This window comes from Halyomorpha halys, unplaced genomic scaffold (assembly GCF_000696795.3).
Source record: "Halyomorpha halys isolate HHAL.00 unplaced genomic scaffold, Hhal_1.1 Scaffold508.1, whole genome shotgun sequence".
NCBI lineage: Eukaryota > Metazoa > Arthropoda > Insecta > Hemiptera > Pentatomidae > Halyomorpha > Halyomorpha halys.
In genome coordinates this window covers 374,101-395,569 of record NW_027106467.1, presented here as the reverse complement: position 1 = coordinate 395,569, position 21,469 = coordinate 374,101, and the positions used below count along the sequence as shown (strand labels likewise).

The 21,469-nt window shown below is 32.6% G+C and overlaps 1 protein-coding gene across 1 annotated transcript; it reads left to right on the top strand.

Moving 5' to 3' along the window:
• Positions 1-7,152: 7,152 nt before the first annotated feature.
• LOC106683718 (uncharacterized) lies at positions 7,153-18,060 on the top strand. Its single transcript, XM_067044839.1, has 10 exons — positions 7,153-7,452; positions 7,529-7,616; positions 7,698-7,848; positions 8,573-8,756; positions 10,072-10,230; positions 14,864-15,031; positions 15,119-15,206; positions 15,406-15,556; positions 16,915-17,098; positions 17,869-18,060. The coding sequence occupies exons 1-10, from the start codon at positions 7,341-7,343 to the stop codon at positions 18,000-18,002; spliced, it is 1,419 nt and encodes a 472-aa protein (XP_066900940.1). The 5' UTR covers positions 7,153-7,340; the 3' UTR covers positions 18,003-18,060.
• The last annotated feature ends 3,409 nt before the right edge of the window (positions 18,061-21,469 follow it).

Sequence of the window (21,469 nt, the reverse complement as noted above, 5' to 3'; positions counted from 1 at the left end):
ACGACAACATAATATATTATAGAATAAAGGTTGGATTATTAAAAAATAAATTAGGTCCAGAGGTACTGAATTCAATAATGGCAGTTTTTCACTTCCATTCGTTCCTTATAACTTTTTTTTTTTTTTTTGCATTTCGCTCTTGACTACTCCTAAGTTATGTATATATACCTTAAGTATCGATGAAGCCTATATAATATAATATATATAACGTTCCATGAAGCCACTTTGTGCCTCCTCTACTCTTGGTGTGCCCTGGTGCGTTGAGAAGCTCATGTTACGTCAAGGTCCTTCATTTATGTTCGAAACATGGCATTGTCGAATTCTCTGCTTGAATGTCATGAGATGCGCCCCGGAGTTCCGTAGAATTGAAACCACAATCGGAGAGATACCAACACTGCTTCCGACAACTTGTCCAGGACCTGCTGCGCCATTGCCGCGTTACTGAAGAGGAGGACTTGGAGAAGAAGGGAAAAAAACAGGTAGAATCAAGGAGTGTTTTGAGGAGTGTACTCACAGAGGGGCAACCGCACGTTGGAGAACCACCATTTGAGAGGAGCACGGCGATTTGCCTATTATACGAGCGAAGAGAGGAGTAAGCTGTCTGATTAACCCTGGGAAACACATTAGTCTGCCGATAGGCCCTTGAGAGTTTGAGTGATGGAAAGAGGGAACTACAGGTCAGAGTATGTAACTGTCAGTTGATAAGGAAGGAAAGGTAACAGTCCATGTAATGAGGAAAATGCCCCGAGACAACCAGATAATCATTGATTATCACTGATAATCATTGACTACGAGATATTTTGGAAAAGGTGATAGCGAAAATAAAAAATAGGGGGTTTCAGTGGAATATTAGAATTGGAGTGAAGAGGTAGAGCTGTCAGAAGCTCGTGTATGATTGTAAGCGAGAACGGGCGCGATTAAATAGAGGGAGAGTTGGAAAGAGGCAACATTGAAGTAATTTGATGATATTTTTTGTAAAGAAGGGGAAGTACCGAGAGCTACAGGAGAAACGGTGCACGAAATCACATTGAAGCAGGATAGGGTGAAGCACGTTAAGAAGAGGTGATGTCCGAAGCCATTTCGAAAACACATTAGGGAAGAAATAGAAAGTTTACGGAAGCAATTGTGGACAGCACTTCGCCCTACAACAGTCCATTGTAAGTAATACGCAAAAAGAGTACCTCGGACGAATTCCAGAGAATCAGGGAGTTCGACCTCAATCATTCTTGGAGTGTTAAGATGCCACATCACATCGATATCCTTCATTTCCTTTCGGATCAAGGAGTTGTCGAATTCTCTTCCCCCATCCAATGAGATGCGGCCGTTTCAAAACTACCTCCGAAAACCTGTCCCGCACCTGGTGCATCATTGCTGCAAGAGGTCAATCATGGTCACCCATGTTCTTTCTCTCTTGGCGTCCATTTTCGCAGCCTCATTGTCCCTTTTCTTGTTCCACGGTAATCGAGACAACCAACCACTTTTTTTTTACCTCGTTTATATAGTATATCCATGTTATATTTGGCTAGGAACACCTTCCAACCTATAATTCTGGTTGACAATTCCTTCAGTTTTCCCACCCACTGGAGTGGTTTATGGTCAGTGTGTAACTTGAACCTTCTACTGAAGTCATATGGCCTAAAATGATCGACAGCCCACACTATTTCAAAGAGTACTCGCTCCATTGTGCTATATCTAATTTCCGTCTCCATTGGGCACCTGTTGGCGTATGCCACTGGGCGCTCTTCCCTTTCGCCCTCCTGAGACAACAGCGCTCCTAGCGCATACTAACTGGCATCTATTTTTATTGTGGATTGGCGAGTGAAATCCGGAAAAGCTAGTACTGGCTCTTGCTGCAACCTCTCGATGTACCGTCTGATATTGTCCCTGAGATCTTGTGCCATTACCGTCCAGATTTCCACTCCAGAGCATTGGCATGTGGTTTTGGCATGGTGATTTACGGTAGAGGTGGAAACTCATTTGTAACTGGTGGAACTGCTACCGGTGGGATTTCTGAGAAAGATTCAGAATTGGGTCCCGGGATATGCCGTTGTTCACCAAAGAAATTTGAACTAATGCCTATGAAATTGCAGGTATAGAGAGCAGAAGTTACGTTGTACCACTCTTCTACTTTATTCCTTGCGAATCCTGTTCCTGACTTATGAAAGGCCAAAGCATTACCGGCCATTTCATCCTCTCCCAGCAAAGTACCACGGCAGTCCGTCGACGCATTCGCATCCCAAAAAGAATTTCGAATAGGGCGAACCCCGTGACAGTGTGTATGGAGTGGTTGTATGCTGCGTCTGCCCGTTCCATGGCGTCATCAGGTTCCAGTCCCCCCTAGCTGGTACGCTCGTCACTTAGAGTGCTATGGAGTCGCGTTCGCGGTAGAGGTCTCTTCTTGAGCTGCACGTGGTGGGTGCCGATCATACTTCGTACTGAGACACACCTCGCATTTCCCAAGAATCTCCTGGATTGTGCGTTTTCTTCCCCACCTGAAATATTTGCGCCGCAATGCTTGTAAAGTCTCGTTCAGCTCATGACGATTAGTTTTTCCTTGGTGATACGCCAACACTTTTGATGTTCTGGATCTCGCAGAGAGCCTACTGTTACGGCGGATAGGGGTTCAAAAGAAACCTTTACTAGCCCAACCGTGAAAAGAAAAGAAATGGTCGAATTTTGTTATTTTTGTATTTTTAAATAAGTAGACATAATAAGAAGGAACAAAAAATATACAACTAGAAACAAAAGGAAAGCTTAAAACTATTAGAAAATTAGATTAGTTGAACAAAAGATTAAAAAAAAAGTCGTATTTCACCGGTGATTTGTGGGGCCCCGGTTGTGGTTGTTCTGAGAGGATATTCTCGTGGAAGTAGATCGACAAAAGGGACATAAATGATAAATCTTACGGGCGTTGGATGCTTCTTTTAGTTCTCTACAGATTTGATCCTCTTTGACACCCGGTTGTGACCAGATAGTTGAAATGATACTGCTGCCGTACTTGCTATGTTCTATCTTCAGCAACCCCGTGGTTTTTGTCTTCCAAATAATCTGGTACCTCTTGTTGTTGATAATCTCCTCCATTTTAGTTGGTCTTTCGTCGTTTGAACTTTCTTCTGCGGACGTCTCCTCCCCATTCTGGTTTACTGGTGAGGCCGATTGCTGTCCTTCTTCCGGAGTCCACTCCCTCTAAAACTACCTTCCAATTCCAGACGTTTTCCCTTGGTCATATTCTACTGCGTTTACTATTATTGCTCGCGAGCGCCAATCCACTACAACGTTTTCCTTGCCAGGTTTGTACGTGATGTCCATGTTGTACTGGATCAACAGTTCTTTCCACCTTGTAATTATCACCGACGATTCTTTAGCTTCCCCACCCACTGGAGGGGAATGTGGTCCGTCTGTACCCTAAATGTTCTCCCGAACAAGTAGGATTGGGAATGCTCTATTGACTATATTATGGTCTATAATATGATATATAATTATTATCAATAATAATATATAACCCAGTCGTTCTCATTCAAAGTCGCTGTAACGTGGTTCTGTCTCTATGATACCTTACCTCACTTTCTTGTCACAGCACTGCTCCCTGCGCGTACTCACTAGTGTCTGTCGTGAGCGTGAACTGCTTTTGTAAGTCAGGAAATGCCAGTACTGGTTCCTTCTGCTACTGATCTTTACAATTTCTTATATTTTCTTCAATAGCCTGATCTTACCCCCCTCCCCCTGAGATATGGTGTATCCTAGAAAATGTCTTTATTTTTGTCCCAGCAATGACTTCTCTCGAGATAGTTTTTGTCCGAATTCTCGCATCCTCTGAAAAACGGTCTTTAAGTGTTTCATATTGTCTGTAACCAATTTAATAAACACCAGGAGGTCATCCAGGTAAATCTGGCATACTGATTCATCTATATCTCTCAAAAATTCGTCTGTTAACCTTTGAAATGTATTGCTCGAGTTCTTCAGACCAAACGGCATTCTCCTAAATTCTTAGTGGGTGCATACGAATTTGGTGATACCCTGCTTTCACGTCTAAGGTGCTAAAGATTTTAGCCCCTCTTAGTCTGTCAAGGATATCCTCAAACCTTGGTATCCGATACTTATCAGCGACGGCATTATCATTGAGCTTACGTTAATCGATGACCACCCTATATATCTCCCCGTTCTCACCAGGCGTAGGCTTCATCCACACCGCCCACAACGAACTATTTTAGGGTGACGTACTGTCTACAATGAATCCTTGTCTTCTAAAGTTTTCGGTTTCGTCTCTTATGTTCTTCCGGAGTGACTTTGGGTATCTTCGTTCTCTTACTCATGTCAATCTTTCCTGCTTTAGTGGTATCTCATGAACCATCCTTTCTGTTGAACTCAATACCTCTCTTTCATTAAAGAAAATACCGTCAAATCCGTTGTAATGGCGTCCTTCCAATTCTCCACCTGCGTTACTGCCCCCTACTCGCGCCTTCCCGTCTGCCATTGTTTGTTGGCATCTGCACTTCTTTCGTCCGATTTTAATATTCCATTTCCCATTACTATTCTTTTATTATCTTAGCCCCACCTTCTCTAAAAGATCACAACCAATAATCATCTGAGCAGCATCCTACTCACTACATGAATTGTTGAAATGTCCCCTTTAGTCCCCCACTTACCCAGTCCTATCCTCTATACTGCATGGTCTACCCAGAGTGATTAATTTACATTTGCAAACCTTTACTTGGAGTGTCCTCCCCTCGCCCCTTGACGATCCCTCAGTCCCTGCCGAAGGCTTTTCCTCTGAGCTTGTTGGCATTGACCTCCATTGGCTCGACTTCTTGTATACTCCTTCTTCGATACATGTAAGTAATACTTCCTGAATTATTAAATCCCAGGTTAATGAGGTCGTTAGACATTAGTGAACCCGACAGAACTAAATTTTAGTGTGTTTCTTATGTTATTGTAATGTTCACTGCTTTTACGAAATTTGCTTATTATTTTTGAACTTGTTGATCTCCGATCCATTTATTGTCTATTTTTCAATACACGCAAAATACAAAGTATTATTATTATTGGAAGATTATTGATTGACCGTTTGTAAAGATGAAAGGAATATGGTCCGGGTGCGGTAAAAAAAAAACTCAAATAGTATAATTCTACTATTTGAGTTTTTTTGACCGCACCCGGACCATATTCCTTTCATATTATTATTATTATTTACTAATTACTTCTTTATCTAACTAACTTTGTATTTTGTTTCTCTACACTTCTTTTTTTGACTTACATATTACACTATTTAGGTATATTTTCTTTCCATTTTTAAATTATTATTATTAAATTAAATTATTCACATTTCAAAGTTTCTTTGCATTATATAACTTTACATTTTATTTTATTAATTATGTTATTTTACTCACATATTTAATTATCTATATATACCTTTTATTTCCTACTTCTTTCATTACATTATTTTTATCTATATTTTTATCATAATGTACAATTATTTACTTTAATCATTGTATATATCCTTTATTCACTGGTTGTTAATTAATCTTGTTTTTTTTCTTAGCCCTGACGAAGGCTACAGATTCTGGCCGAAACGTTGGTACTAGTAAATAAGCTTTTTAACTTATTTGTGTTATTCTCCGACCTCACATCCAACTATCTTCTTCTCATAAATATTAACCAATACAATACTTATTTCTAATTTTCGTTTTTTATTTCTCTAAATATGAGAAAAATAAACAAAAACAATATAGTGATTACAATGGTAAATTATGATAAATTTAGCAATGAAATATTTTGACAAGGAAATCAAAATTTTCCTAAAGAAAAAAGGTTAAAAACATTATTATTAAAATTAAAATTATTTTAATTTTAAAAATGTCGTATTCTCATTTCGGAATTCCACTTTAGTATTTGTGAAAAAATAAAAAAATTTAAAAATGCGTGGAAATACATAGATCAAGCAGACAAACATTGCGGCTCTCGTAGCATCAACGTCTAGAGAAGTGGGGGTAAGCTGCCACTTCCTCTGGCAATTACAAATCTCACGGCTTTAATCCTAAATCGTATTTTTTCTCTTTACGATCACCCTATGCTATCAAAAATGAATCTGTTTGTGCAGAATTGTTTTATTTGCTTGTGGTCAAGTGCCTATAAGCTCACTTTTTTTGATTTACAAATAATAGTAAAGATCAATTTTTTATATCCCAAAATAATTACAACAAAAATTAATGAACCAATTTCAGTAACTTCTATGGGGTTCTAGATGGTAAATCCGTTTACAGATGGGAAATTTATTATTCCGTATTCAAATGAGAAGAAAAGTAAATTTGCCCCGAAAGTGTTCCCATCTCTTGAAAAAAAACTTACTAAAAATCGGTACATTTAGTCTTAAGTAGCTCATGATTGTGTTGATGGCGCACATTAGCCATGGGCTTATCAAGGCTTAATTTAAAAAATAAATTACACTGAGTAATATTATTTACCAACTTCATATATGTTTTTATTTGGTGTCTATAGCTAGAGTTATAAATAAAAATTAATTTAAAATGGTATATAGAAAAGAAAAAACACGGAAACGGAGAGGCTTGACAAGGGAAGCGTTTGAAGAAAGCAAGGTCCAAGTACTGACGACATGGAAAAAAAGAGTATTAATTGTGAGGGCCACCTTCAATATTGTAGACCGTGTAATGGTCCATTAACGCAGCAGTTCCCAAACTTGTTTGGACACGGTACCATTATTACGCTAAAAAAAAAAAATCACTGTCCCTTGTTGGGCTAATGAAGTTTCATGGCACCCTTGTTGAACTAAAAAAAATATAAAAATGTCTCCACAATTATGCTTAGAGGGGATGAGCGTGTAGGAAAATAAGAAAACAAAAACGTGTAAAGAAAATGCTGGAATGCACTGTTTACGTGTTTGCTATTTTAAACTAAACAATTTTTTTGAGAAAGTGGAGTTCACTTGCAGCACTCCTGGCATACATCCGGGCAGCTGCTTACAGAACTGCAGACTTAACGTAATGTTAAGGGTTCCATAATTAGGATAAAAAACATTCTTTCTCCTCCCATAGAAGTTCTATTCCACTCAATAACAATCCACTATTTCTTCACTTTAATTTCACTATTCATTACTCATTATTTTGGCAGGATTGTCTCCATTGTTTACGTCTTCTGGGTCAAGTAGTTAAACCTTATCAGAGTGCGGAATGATAAAAATATGCATTATTGATAAGAGTTTTTGGATTGATGATAAGGTTACTAGGGAGATTCTTACTTGCAGATTGAGCCAATCAGTATAACCTTCTGGGTTTTTGAATGACTTTAACTATTTTACACGTTGTTTCTGCGAATTTGGTTTTAAAATGACTATTCAGTTTTATTATGACATACTTTCTCAGCCTTGCCGAACTCTGTATATATTTTTAAAGATAAATAATCTTCCATTTAATAAACATGTCGTCAATTTGGCCAAGGGTATATTATTAATTTTACAATTAATGTTTCTAATAATTATTCAAAGTATATTTTACTGTATAACTTATTTTTTTAGGCCATCATAGAACTGAAGAATTCCGAAAAATGAATCCTTTAAGTTTGGTTCCTTTCATTGAAGAAAATGGCTTTGTTTTAAGGGAAAGGTACTTGAATGATGGATATTTAAATGAGTAAAGATAAATTGTTCAATATTTGTGTATCATAAACTTTATATGTTTGTGCAGTGTTGGAATTATGAGATACCTATGCCGAGAAAAGAATATTCCTGATCATTGGTATCCAAAGGATTACAAAGCTCAAGCTAAAATAGATGAATTTATTGAGTGGCATCATCTTGGCTTGCGGTTTCCTCTTACAATGTTTTTCCGTATTTGTGTGCGTTTTTTATATTATCATTATTAGCATACTTTTTAATCAGAAGGTTAATACTATTTTTACAATCATGTATTAAAGCTGAATAAGAAGTGTTAATCTTGTTTAGGTTTGTTAATATGACTAGATATTCAAGACTTAAATATTTTTGAATTAAAGTGATCAGATACAGTAGATTGCTACATATGACATTGATTTAGTTTTATACCAGTAGTTCTATACATACAGATAGTTTTATAGTATTAAATGGAATGGGTATTTATTTATTTACCTGCTATATTGCTTGATGAAAAGTATTCTATTGAATAATGATAACAATAAGGCAGATCATAAAAGTGCATATCAGTGGTGGGCAAAAATAAATGTCCATTAAAGTAATACTCATTATAAGTTTAAATTGCAGGAATAAAATAATAGTGACAAGTAATTGTAATTGGTAATAGCAACTACTTGATGAATCTCTATATTTTCAATTACTAATCATCGTCAAAAGTAATTGTAATTTGTTTTTGAACACTGCTGCATAGTTAAAAAAAAAAAAAATTAGGAATTGTCAGAAAAATATTGAAGTAGACAAATCTTTGTTCGTATTGGTTTACTTTCATTGTGTTAATTCTTCCTTGTTTATACTTTGGCATTCTCTAATTTTCAGCTAAGTATGAAACAAATTTTCATAAGAAATAAATGCAAATATCTAATCTTTTTAATAATTTGAAAATATTTTCAGCATCTAGAACCCCTTTTAACTGGTAAAGAACCACAAAAAAGTGATGTAGAAAGGTATACAAATGCAATGAAGAACAGCTGCGATGTCATGGAAAACATTTGGCTCAATAAAGACTGTAAATTTCTCTTCGGGGATCATTTGACTATAGCTGATCTTCTTGCTGCTATGGAAATAGAACAACCTAGTTAGTAGTTATTTTTTCCTTATAATTTTTTTTTAATATCTTTATTGAAATTTACATTTGTAATTTATATAATACATTCAGTAAATTTGATCTAGATATAATTTTAATATTAAAATTTTAGGTGAAGAAACCACATAGTGAATTAGGAAAGAATTGTTAAAGGTATATGAGAAACCAGCTGATTAAGGCCAGCAATAATCTTAAAGATTGGTTTATTGAACAGAGAATAACATCTGTAACACTAGAATCGATAAAGGAACAGTTCAGCCCTTGGCTAACTAAGTACTCTAGAATAACAGATTTTAAACATTTTATGATGCGCAGAGTTCCATAAGCATAAAAGTCCATTATCCAATTTTTATAACTTTATTTTCTTCTAAAGATTTTTATTCTACATTGTTATGAGTAGAGATACAGATTTGTGATCAGTAAAAACCCAAAATGTGCAAAATACTGCTGTAAAAACTCAAAGTGTGATTAAAACACCAAATCTAGCAATAACCATCAACTTTGTTATAGTTACATATAACTTTATTAATATTATAACAACAAGTTATAATATTAATTTTTTAATAAATTACTTACCCAACCTTGTTTGAATAAAATTAAACTCATTAAATACTCTCCACATTTATGCACATATGCATAAAATACTAAATTACTCTGTTTTAAAAATCTAAACCTTTGTCCTTAATTAAAGAGGTATGAGAAAGCTAATTGTATTAAATGGTTTTATGTTCCTATTATGAATACAGAAATTCAATTTATCAAATTCTTAAAACAACATAAATTTTAAGTTTTAGAAAAAATATGCAAGGCTCTGCGTAGAAAGGAGTATTTAAAAATATTTTTTCAAGCAATTTTTTATTTTTTTATTTCCCCTAAAATTGTATCATTTTTCTCCGCTTAGCTTTTTAGTTGTATGTGTATTTATATACGAATATACCAGTAACCAAGAAACTTACAAGTAATAAGTCAATGTAGAAAAAACTTTAAAAACTTTGATTAAAAATATACAAGTAGATTCTTATTTTTGTTTGATTTTATTTAAAATAATGTACATAGGTAATATATTAAAAAAAAAAATTGAAATTCCCTCCAGACAAAATTAAGTCAGATGGATGAATGAAGAGCTAGTGCCAGACCGGAAATCTAAGTTAAAACAGTAAATATGGACGTTCTTTATTATAAACTTTTTCTTAGTTAATACTTTTCCAAGAACATTAGTAATGGGTTTTGTTTGCAAGAAACCAACAATTTTCTTATAGAGTGTTCTATATACTAATTTTGTTTACATTTTATTTTTATGTATCAGGAATGTGTGGCTATGACCCAAGAGATGGACGACCAAAGTTAACAGAATATATGGATCATGTTCAATCTGAAACTAATCCATATTATGACGAAGCTTGCAAATTGCTGAACTCCATCAGTGCAAAGAAGATTTCAAAGGGAGAACTGAAATCAACTTTGTGATGAATGATTATTCATTGGTACAATACATTAAATGTTACTTACAGTAAAAGAGAGATTAATTTTGAGGAACTTTGCCGTAAAACATAGTAACTGTCAAAAAGAAAACTTTCACAATGTTAAAATGTTTTATCTTCAACCAGCAGTCACCTACCATAGCTTAATATCAATATTATTATCTTAAGAAACCAATATTATTCTCTAAAGATTATATTAACAATTTATGAAATCAGCCTTAAAAAATTCAGTGAAGCAAAAAACTTCAATTCATTAATAATTTTGGTTACTATGTGTCACGACTGAACACCTCAATTTATAAATTAATAGTTTAAAAATGGGATCATGGTACAAATGTTATTGAAGAAACTTTTGTTTAGGAAACTCATTGATTAATTATTTATTAGAAAAAATCTTTTAAACTTGTGGAAACTCTTTGATAGTATATATTATTATAATGAATATTTTGGGATGAGGATGTGCTATTAACAAAATATAATAATATTTAGAAGTTATTAATTTTGATGTATTTTTAAATATATTATTCACTATTTTTTCTATATTCACCATATTTTTTATAAACCTGATGCCCTTAATATTTATGTTGAAACATTTTGTAAAAATTAAGAAGTGCATGGTCAGGCAAACAACAATTAGATAATATTGTTAAAGTTAAAAGTTATTAACACCGCAGAGGCTCTCCTGGAAAACCACTTAAAAGTATGATTTTTTAATATTTTCTTTTATTTTACTTTAAATAAGCATTATATAATGTATTAAACATAATATTTAGCCAAATAAAGTTTAAATAAGTAGTATCAAGTAACTATTACGATACTTAGTCCTCTTCCGCATATGCAATACTGATTCTAGGTAAGCAATCAGCTGATAAATTAATGTTTTGTGGGTTATTTAATGGAATTGCTGGATAAGGACTAAAAAGTTTACAATGAGGTGTAGATAGTTGACCATAGATTAATGATTGGAGAAGTTTGTCGGGGGGTGCGGTCAGCAAAGAACAACATCAATAAACAAAACCATATTTATTTATTTTATGCTGACGTTTCGACAGCCCTGATGACCTGAAACTCAGGTCGAAACTTCGGCATTAAAATAAATAAATATGGTTTTGTTTATTTATGTTGTTCTTTGCTGACCGCACCCCCTTGACAAACTTCTCCAATAACTAAAAAGTTTACATTTTCTATTAAATATTTAGAGAACGTGTAGTAATCCCTCAACTGTAACCCAAAAGTATGTAATAAAAACCTTTTGAACATGTAAAAAAAAGTTATTGGAAGTGTGTAAAATAAATTAATATATAAGTGAATTTATAAACTTCAAAATAACAAATTCAATGATGATAAATATTGATTGATTGTAAAAATCCTCAAATGCAGCAGAATCGAGAAAGACTGTATCTAGAATATTCCAAAATTGCAGGGAAATAGCTGCAATTTCATCTCCGGAAACCTGTTAACTAAGAAATTTCGAAGGTACTTAACTACTTTCTGATAGTTATATCAGAGGTTGAGGCAAACCCAGACCATCTCACAGAAATTTTTAATCAGTGCTTGATCTATAGTGAGTAAAATAATTATTCATGCATTTAGTCTTTTGAGAAAAAAAAAGTTTAATAATGCCTTGTATGTATATTAAGTGGTTATTAAAACCATAAATATTCTATATTAATTTTACAATTGAAGAAAACTTGACCATACAACCTAATTAACAACGGAATTTGTAAATTTATTACACAACAATAACAGTTATTGTAGTAATAAATGTCTAGGTTGTTATAAACTATTAGTTTCCACTGCTATGTATCGAGGAATTAGCCATGATTTCAACAATATGTCGTTTATTAATGTGTTTCGTCATCTGCCCCTGATCAGGGTATCCTTCTGGGAAGCTTTTAGCATCCTTGGATATGGAAACATCTGTATTAAGTTTGTCACATTACCAGAGGCCCCTGAGAAAATTAGATTGACTAACCTTTAAGTATGGAAGCAGAAAAGAAGCAGAAAATAGGTTAGGACGAGGGACCAGAATCAAATTAACCAGGCAGATCCTTCCTGATAAGTCAAACTTTTTGTTAAACATCCTCGGCCCTGAGGAGGGGGACGTAACCAATCAGAGAAGAGATTTGAAAATAAGGTAACGCCCTAAAAGAGAAGTGGGAGATTTTTCTTTTTTTTAGGCTTTTGAAACTCTATAATTGACTTTAAATTATCATTGTGAGGCCTGACCGTGTTATTCTCCACTATCTGCCCTAAATATTTAACTGAGTTCTGCGCAAAGTTACATTTCTGTACTTTTAATTTGAATCCTGCTTGTTGAACAGCTTTCATCAATTTTTCTATATGTTGCAAATGATCTTCAAAGGTTTTGGAAAATATTAAAATGTCATCTATATCATTCACACAACAGTCTTGCAACTCTTGGCGCCTAATTATATTTGCCAATACTCTCTGAAAAATTGCTGGTCAAGTTTTGAGACCAAATGGTAAACATGTCCATTGAAAATGTCCATTTTGTGTGACAAAGGCGGTTTAATACCTGTCCTTCTCTCTTATAGGTAGTGCCCAGAAAGCGGAATTAATATCCAGAACAGAAAACCATTTACAGTTTCGTGTTTTAAGGACAATATCTTCATTCCGGGGAAACGGCTGTGATTCTGGTATGAGAAGTTTGTTTAGCTCTCTAAAATCAATGCATAGGCGAGTTCGCCGACCTTCCTCTTTTTTGTAAGCTAGAGTTACAGGTGCTCCAAATGGAGAATTTGATTCTTAATTAGTCTACTTTTTAATAATTGTTTGATTTGTTCCTCAATTTCGTTTTGATCTGAAATAGAACACCTATAGGGTTTTTTTGAGATGTATTTACTTTCTAACAATTTTATGTGAGCTTCGTGACTATTAACTCGACCAACATCGTACTTGTCCATGGCGAAAACTCATGAGTGCTTCTTTATTATTTTTTCCAATTCTTCTTTTTTTTCTTTATCTAAATGTTGTAATATATCATCAACGTTGGTATTTTCATTCAAATTTAAAAATTGCATATTTTTTCCTTCACTCTGTCTTTCTACAGTAGTATTTTTGGAAAGCATTTCTATTATGTCATTATGGAGACGTTGAAAAATGTTCAATTGATCGTCATGGTAGAGATGGAATTTTTGAATAGCATCCAATGTATGAATTTTCAGGATTAGATTTATTTTATTATGGCTTATTTCTACACTATTAACTGTTTTAAATAATTGCCTATTTTCGACTAGGTTATTTTTAACATTTTCAAGTTTTGAAGAAACCAATGTTATATTCGAACCTGTGTCATACACTCCAGTAATTACTTTATATTTATTAAGAATAACCTCTAAAAGAATTAGTGGTGTCACATCTTGTTTTTTTTCTTTAGTCTTATCAATTTCAATATATATATATATATATATAGGTTAGTCATTATTTACTGAGATCAATAATTACAACATAATAAAAAAAAAGTAATATACACTAATCTGTTGTGTATATTATATATACTGGTTATAGTATAACCATTAAAAAAAATATGCTTATTTTATAATAGTTTTACATGAAATGATAATGCCAATTCTAAATGCTAAATGAATAAAAGATTTCAAAGATCATTATAGGTATAGGTTGGCCATCTTTTACTGAATTTTGTAATTTAACCCATTATTTCTTATTTCTACTGCTTTCCCTATTCACGATAATAATTTGCTCATATGATCATAAAAATAAATAAAGTTTTGATTTTTTAAAATAATTTTGAAATATTTTTCTGTAGATGTATCACATAATAGGGTGAACATTTGTCAACATTTCACGAAAGAGTAACTTTCTTGTAGAGTTTAAAATATGATTCTAACCCCCTTTTTTTTTTGCACTTTTTTCCCATCTTTCTTTTGAGAATATTAAAATAATTGAATTCATCCATAACTCCATTTATGAATACAAGGCTACCAGCCCTCTTTGATCTAAAACAGCCTCAAACTATCACTGATTCTCCACCATATTTAACTGCCCCATTTCCATTACTATTTAAATTTGTTTTTAAAACCAACAAAGCATAATTTTCTCGTAAGAACCGTATGTTATAAAACATTTTACCATCGACCAGCTAATACCATGAAAGCTAATAGTATTAGTTCAAAATACAAGTATAGAAATAACGTGGTAATTTCACTAATAATTATTTTTTTTCATTATAGGAAGGACTATTAGTGATTTCACAGAGGTTTAAAAGTACTAAAGTGCAAATTACTATTGTACAAGTCAGTGTAATAGTATTAAGTTAAATCGACAAGACTAATAGTATTAGTTTGTACTTTATTATGAAACAGGGTTCACATAACAATATCAACATAATTGCCTTAAGAAAAGAAATTTTGTCAAAATTCTTTCAATAATTTTTTTAATCGCCTTAAAAAAATCCAGTGGTGCCAAAAACAATAATTCATGTAAAATTTCAGTAACTATTTTATGACCAAACGACTCATTTAAAAGTTTAAAGGGATTAAAGTGTGGAAGAATAAAATGTATCGATAGGTCTGTAGAAATCGATTCTTACTGTAATCTGTTATCAGATAAGAATTTAAGTTTGATGTTATTGAGATGTACATATTAATATAGTTTTTTTATTGATAATTTTTGTATTATATTTATTTAACATGGTGTTAAAGCTTTATTATGATACATTTTCTCAGCCTTCTCGTGCTGTTTATTTATTTTTAAGGATAAATGATATTCCTTTTGAGAAACAAAATGTTAACTTAATGACTGGTAAGATTAATGATTTTATTTATGAATGTAGTTAAATATTCGCTCATATTACAATTTTTATTTTTCATTTATAATTTTACCAATTAGGGGAGCACAAGAAAGATGAATTTAAGAAAATCAATCCTCTGTCTTTGGTTCCAGTCATTGATGATAATGGATTTATTTTGAGAGAAAGGTATGAACTTGAAAAAACATTGATTGTTCACGACCTCTGATTTTGAATGTAGTTGTTAGGAAGATTTACTCCTAAAATGGATTGTTATAAAAACATAAGACTCCGTTAGACTCGAACATTTTAAGTATAAAAAAAAAATGACTAGGTGATCAAGTATTTTTAAAAACAAGTTTTTTAATTTTTATTTTTAATCTCATAGTGTTGGTATTCTCCGCTACTTGGCTCATGAAAAGAATCTGGCTGATCATTGGTACCCAAGAGATAGCAAAACACAAGCAAGAGTTGATGAGTTTATTGAATGGCAACATCTTGGCTTACGCATACCTCTAGCCTTGTTTTTTCGCGTAGGAGTAAGTACTTTGTTATGTTATCATCGTTCTTTGTATTTTTGTCTCAGTATTTTAGTTCAGTCATCAGTACAAAACTCTCAATGATGTATAGTTTGTTATATAAACTATTTCAGTTGTTATGAAATTACTGTATTACCTGCCAGAATAATATTTTTTTTACACCACAAATCTACTTCATGTTTGATCCTGCTGATCATTATGTATTTTTGTAAAAATATGAAACATTTAGTGTACAATCAGAAACAATGTCATTGCCTTGTTATAAATTAGCAATTGACATCTATCACATTGATTAAGATGCAGAATTTCGTGGGAAAGGACGAGAGAAAACTGTGTGACACAGCTGCTCTATCTACCCTTCCATGTCTCAATGTCAGCTACACATTTCTACAACAGGTGTCAGAAATTTTGCTGTGTTACTTAGAGTCTCAAAGTACACCTGACCTTATAGTCGAACCGTAACTCCATTTCTGCTCTGTATAATTAGCCGCTCCTGTTCTGGATATTCCTATGTTTTAGCTTCAGTGCCAAACAATTCTTGAATAATAGCTGTGACATCCTGTGAAGAGAGGTCCAACATCTCGAGCTTGCACCTGAAATGCTCAAGTCTGGTTGGCAGTTCACACCTGGCCACCATTCATTTGTTGTAGACCCACTTAATATATCTTAACTTTCTTATTTTGTCTAAAATAGATTGGTAACTTTATTTATTATGTTGGATAAGGAAATATGTCTGAGGGGAGATCAAGGCATAGATGGGACGGTGTTAGATCTGACCATGGTCCTTTGGAAGGAGGTCTCTTGGCATAAATGTTATTAGGGAAGGTCGTGCCGGCTGAGATTGTTAGGGCATCACCTTAGCAACCTCATATTAGAAGCGGTGCCAGTTTGAATCTGGCCTGGGCAGATGGACTTACATAGGGTTGTATGTGGCTTAGGAAGTTGAGGCATAGGTCTTTGCAACCTGGGAAATGCACCAGTGCCCGTTCGAATCCGGCCTGGGAGGTCGACTTTTATTTCTGTGGTGGTCTCTCAAAATGAAAACCATGGAGTTAGAATGGGGAGGTATCCTATTGATAACCCTCACTCATCTGCCCGTATGTCAGAAGTGACCAGGATAGGGTCATAAAAATATATTAATTTTTATTTTATGCCAGCCGTATAGGATGAATTTTGTCATTCCCACTAAAGCTAGAATAGATTAGTAACATGTAGGATATCTACCCCATATACCAGCAAAGGTAGAGAAAAAAGTGTTGTTATTGCCATTAGAATTTCTGATTTGTTAAGACCTTAGTATAGTTTATTGTAAATATAGGTTCACAAAATTATTTTTAATCAATTTTTAAAATTTCCAGAAACTAGTACCTATGCTTACTGGAAGACAGCCACCCAGTGATTTATTAGAAAGAGTCAAAAAGGAAATGGTGAACAGTTGCAATGTATTTGAAAAATTTTGGTTAGCTTCTGACAAGAAGTTCCTATTTGGAAACAACTTATCAATTGCTGATCTCCTGGCTGTGATGGAGTTGGAGCAACCTAGTTAGTATTTATAGTCTTCATGTTCCATGTAACCATGGCTATGACTTTTATATTTTTCTTTCCTCCTCATATTGTTGCCTTTATATCTATCTGCGTTTCGGTGGTAAGGGGTGTGATAGAAGAATATAATGTTGGTTAAATGAATAATAAAACTGAAATATTTCATCAATAGCTTTCAGAAATTAAATGGAAGATTCTTTATCTATTATTGATAGCAAATTGTACCTATTTACATTAAGAAAAATATTAAATTAAGACAATATAATGGGGTAAAAGATGGTTCACACTTGCCCCTTTTTTCACATTCCTTCTTATCCTACATGAAAAGTTTAAAGGGTAAGTGGGGGACTCAAATTAAACCTTAATGAATTTAAAGTATTGTGACTATTATACTTAGTCCATAAATTGACTATATATTACATCAAATTATTGTAAAAAAAAATTGGAAAAACAGTTGCAACTTTGATAAATTATGCTCAATCGCTTTAATAACAGCCAACTCTGTATGCTCAGGAATGAAAATGACATCCAAAATATACAAAGATCTGTCTGATTTTTCCAGTGGTGGGGCATTTAAAGGGAATGCACTTGCCTAGTTTTCCATCACTACAACACTGTAAGGTGACAAGGACAATAACTATTTTTTAAAAATTTGTTATGCCCTTAACTTAAATATGCACTTGCCCTGTCTTAACTTAATAAAATGTGATTGAGTCAGTATGCTAAATAACATTAGTATGTTATTGTATTGTGGAAATATCTTGTTACAGGAATGGCAGGTTACGACCCAAGGGAGGGGAGGCCAAAACTTGCTATGTACATGGACCGCGTAAGAGCTGCAACCAATCCCTATTATGATGAAGTTTGCGAAATGGTTTATAACTTTATAAAGAGTAAGTTATAGGTCTCTAGATCATTTAAAGCATTATGAAGCAATATTTATGAAATTTTATATATATTTTTATAAATAAATTGATTAAAAATAGTGTTTTCCTTAATTTTGTCTTTTTATATTTTTATATCCTTGACTATATATTTTGTGCTTCTGCACATGTTCCTTGTTTATCAGTAGAATTCCTGACAGATTATTTTCAAATTGCCCCATCTGTCATAATATGTTTAAAAATTGTCCAATTTTGAGTTGTGCCATTTTATTGTGGATTTTTTATATCTAATTCTTAAATAATATTAATATATGAATACTAAATTATTCTTCAAATTTAAATAACAAAAAATTGAGATGTATTAATAAAATTGTTTATCTTTTTGTCTTATAAAAGTCTTGCTTTTCCTTGATCAGAATGCTAATCCATGTTGTGGCAAAGTTTCTTTCTATTTAACTCTAGATCTTCTTTCTACTTCCCATTACATAGTATTTCTATGGGAGTCTTTCTGCTGACATTCTTTTAACATGTCCAAGCCAACATAATCTTGTTTCTTGAATGATTGAATATCTTGTATTCTTTCATTTTTTTAGTATTTCTTATCTGGATTTTCTTGTCATTCTCCTCCAAAAAGTCATTTCCATGACTATCAGCCGTTTTGTGGAGTATGGCATTAATTTTTTTTCTAAATTAAACCAATTTTTTCGGATTAAAATTAAACAAAATTTTAACTATTTTTTTTTTAAATGTTTTTAAACCAAACAATTTACTCTAAGGTCCAGAAGTAAGCCTGTGTCACTTGATGAGAATATTGAACCGGTTTCATAAATGATAACTAACTATAAATGGATATTGATTTAAGAGGTAATGGCGCTTTATTATAATTATTTTTTTAAATTTTGGCAGTATAATAACTTAATAGATGTTAAAGAATAGGTTATGATTAAAGATTAGATTTAAAATGGTCTTGGACATTAGCAAAATTTTATTTCTTTTTGATTGATGATACAAAAAGAATAGTAAAAATTCAACACATTACACTCTCTTAGAACTTCAGTTTAGAGTTGACAAAACATTTGTTATTTGTCCAATTTCTGCCAATAAATATCACATAAGTGAAGGTTTCATTATGGGTTCTTGTCTATTCATGATGAGGAAAAAACAATAACTATCATAGAATTAAATAGATGATATTTTAACAATAATTAATAAATCCAATCCATAGGATAAATTCATTACATGATAAAAAGATTCTTGGTCTAGCCACTGTTCTGTGGCAGGAGTTCTCAATCCTGTGGTAGCAGGCATGATTTTTTTCTGACACCACTATGCCCACCTATAACCTATATCAATGATCACCATGGAAACTTTTTTAACATGCTGCAGATTGGCAAGTTTTCAATAAAATATTATATATTTTAATATTTTGATGGCTTACTCCACAGTGGTGCTAAATATATTTTCACTAACTATGAAAAATATTTTATTGTATTTTTCATAGTTAGTGAAAATATATTGCATTGAAAGTAATCGTGCAGAGTTTTATCTTCAGCACATCCAATTATACATAAAAAATAGTACAAATTATCTACCATGAGATAAATTCTCATGGGACACCTCTTAGTGGACAAAAAAGTATGTCACCTGCCGTTTTTCTCTGTTTTTGGAAAATTAATGTTAAATTATGATTTTCCTAAAAGAGAGAACCTTTAATGCAGCAGGTGTATATGTATATAGTTTCTATCTCTTTTTAAGATATTTGGGACCTTAGTCACACAGGTCATCCCAAAACTCATCAAATCACTTATTTTGCTTCAAAATGTTTGCTGATTTTAGATTTCATACATGAAATCTTGGTCATTTATGAAGATTAAGGAAAAATATTGTGTTCTGGAGTTACTATCCTAAAACCTTAAGGAAAAATACGAACAAAGAAGTTGAATATTATCGGATGGACCAATTTTGTAGCTGCTGTTTTTGTTTTGGTCCCTATTAAGTCTGATGCTAGTAAACAGAATTAGGCACTCAAAGTGCAATAGCTGCTGTACTGAAAACTATATTTATCTATAGACTATCTGTAGGCACAAAATGATTTAAGCACTTTTTATAAAACTTCCCTAATGTCTTATTCTTAAACCCCTTTACCTCTTGTCTGTACACAATAAACCTTTGAGGAAGAGTATGAAAAAAAGTTTAAAGAAAAGAAAACTTAATTTGTGCATAAAGTATACATTTTATGTATATTCACAGCAAGGTCCTTCTGCGTCCTTGGTGAGTTTGAAGAATCTGGACCCTTCAACACTGAGGAGTCTGAACATATTTTTAAAATTTATATAAAATTGTTCATTTTTTTAATAAACAAACACATAGATAACATAAATTGCACCTCTCTAAAAAAGGGTGATTTTTCATGATTAATTTTGCACCCACTTTGTATCTGAGCCGTTGTTTTAAGCTTATCTCGCCACCACCTAGCTATTCATACCTAGCTATGGTCCTGAATTTATGACTTAGTACCCATGTTTTAAGTATATTTCAGAGGTTACCATTGAAACTAATAAAATTTTTATTATTTTTTCAAATAAATCTAAAACTAAGCATGTTTCGGAACATTCCAGGTGCTCATTTGAAAAACAATTAAATTATCTACAAAGCTAGACTAGAGAACTAATACCATCTTTATTGGCCTGTTATTAGCGAAGATACAGCAAACAAATTTTATATGAGACATTTGCAGCTGAAGTGGTTAAGAAGGTCAATTGAATCGACTCAAGATTCACAAAGAACCATTGTATAATAATTTGCAGCATTTTTGCCCAAAACTTATATAATATGTTAAATAATTTTAATGCTAATATGGTGGTACTTAACAAATAAGGAGAAAAAACTAAATAATTATTTTAATAATCTTTTATTGTATCAACAAATATGCAACTCAGCGAGAATTAGTGAGTTAACATAACTTTCATTCAGTTTTGAGATATATTTTGTATTATTATAAATTGTAATAATATGAAAAGAAGATGAGGAGATTTAGATAAAAATGGCACTGAAATATGTACACAAGATACTTATGATAAATAATTGTGTTCAATTGATTTGTATATAAATTACGATTCTTTTACATTCCACATAAGAATTAGTTTCCTTCAGAGTGTATTTTCAATTATACAAGTATTTATTTATACGCACAGTATTTTAAAGTTTAAAATCATTTTCATATGATATTTTAGCTTTCAGATACTGCCAAGCTCAAAAATTGTAAAAAGTTGACTAATGAAAAGTGAAGTGTTAGCTAGTTCTTAAAGAGGACAAGAGATTCTAACTTGTTAGAGAAGGTGTGATACATTTACAACCAATTCAGCAATCGAGTCCTTTTTTTTTTGGACTATATGAAAGATATTTTCTTTATCAGTAATGTATTTCATCTCAGAGTATTAAGTGTCTTAATCTTCTTTAACAAAATATTTACATTTTAAAAGTATTT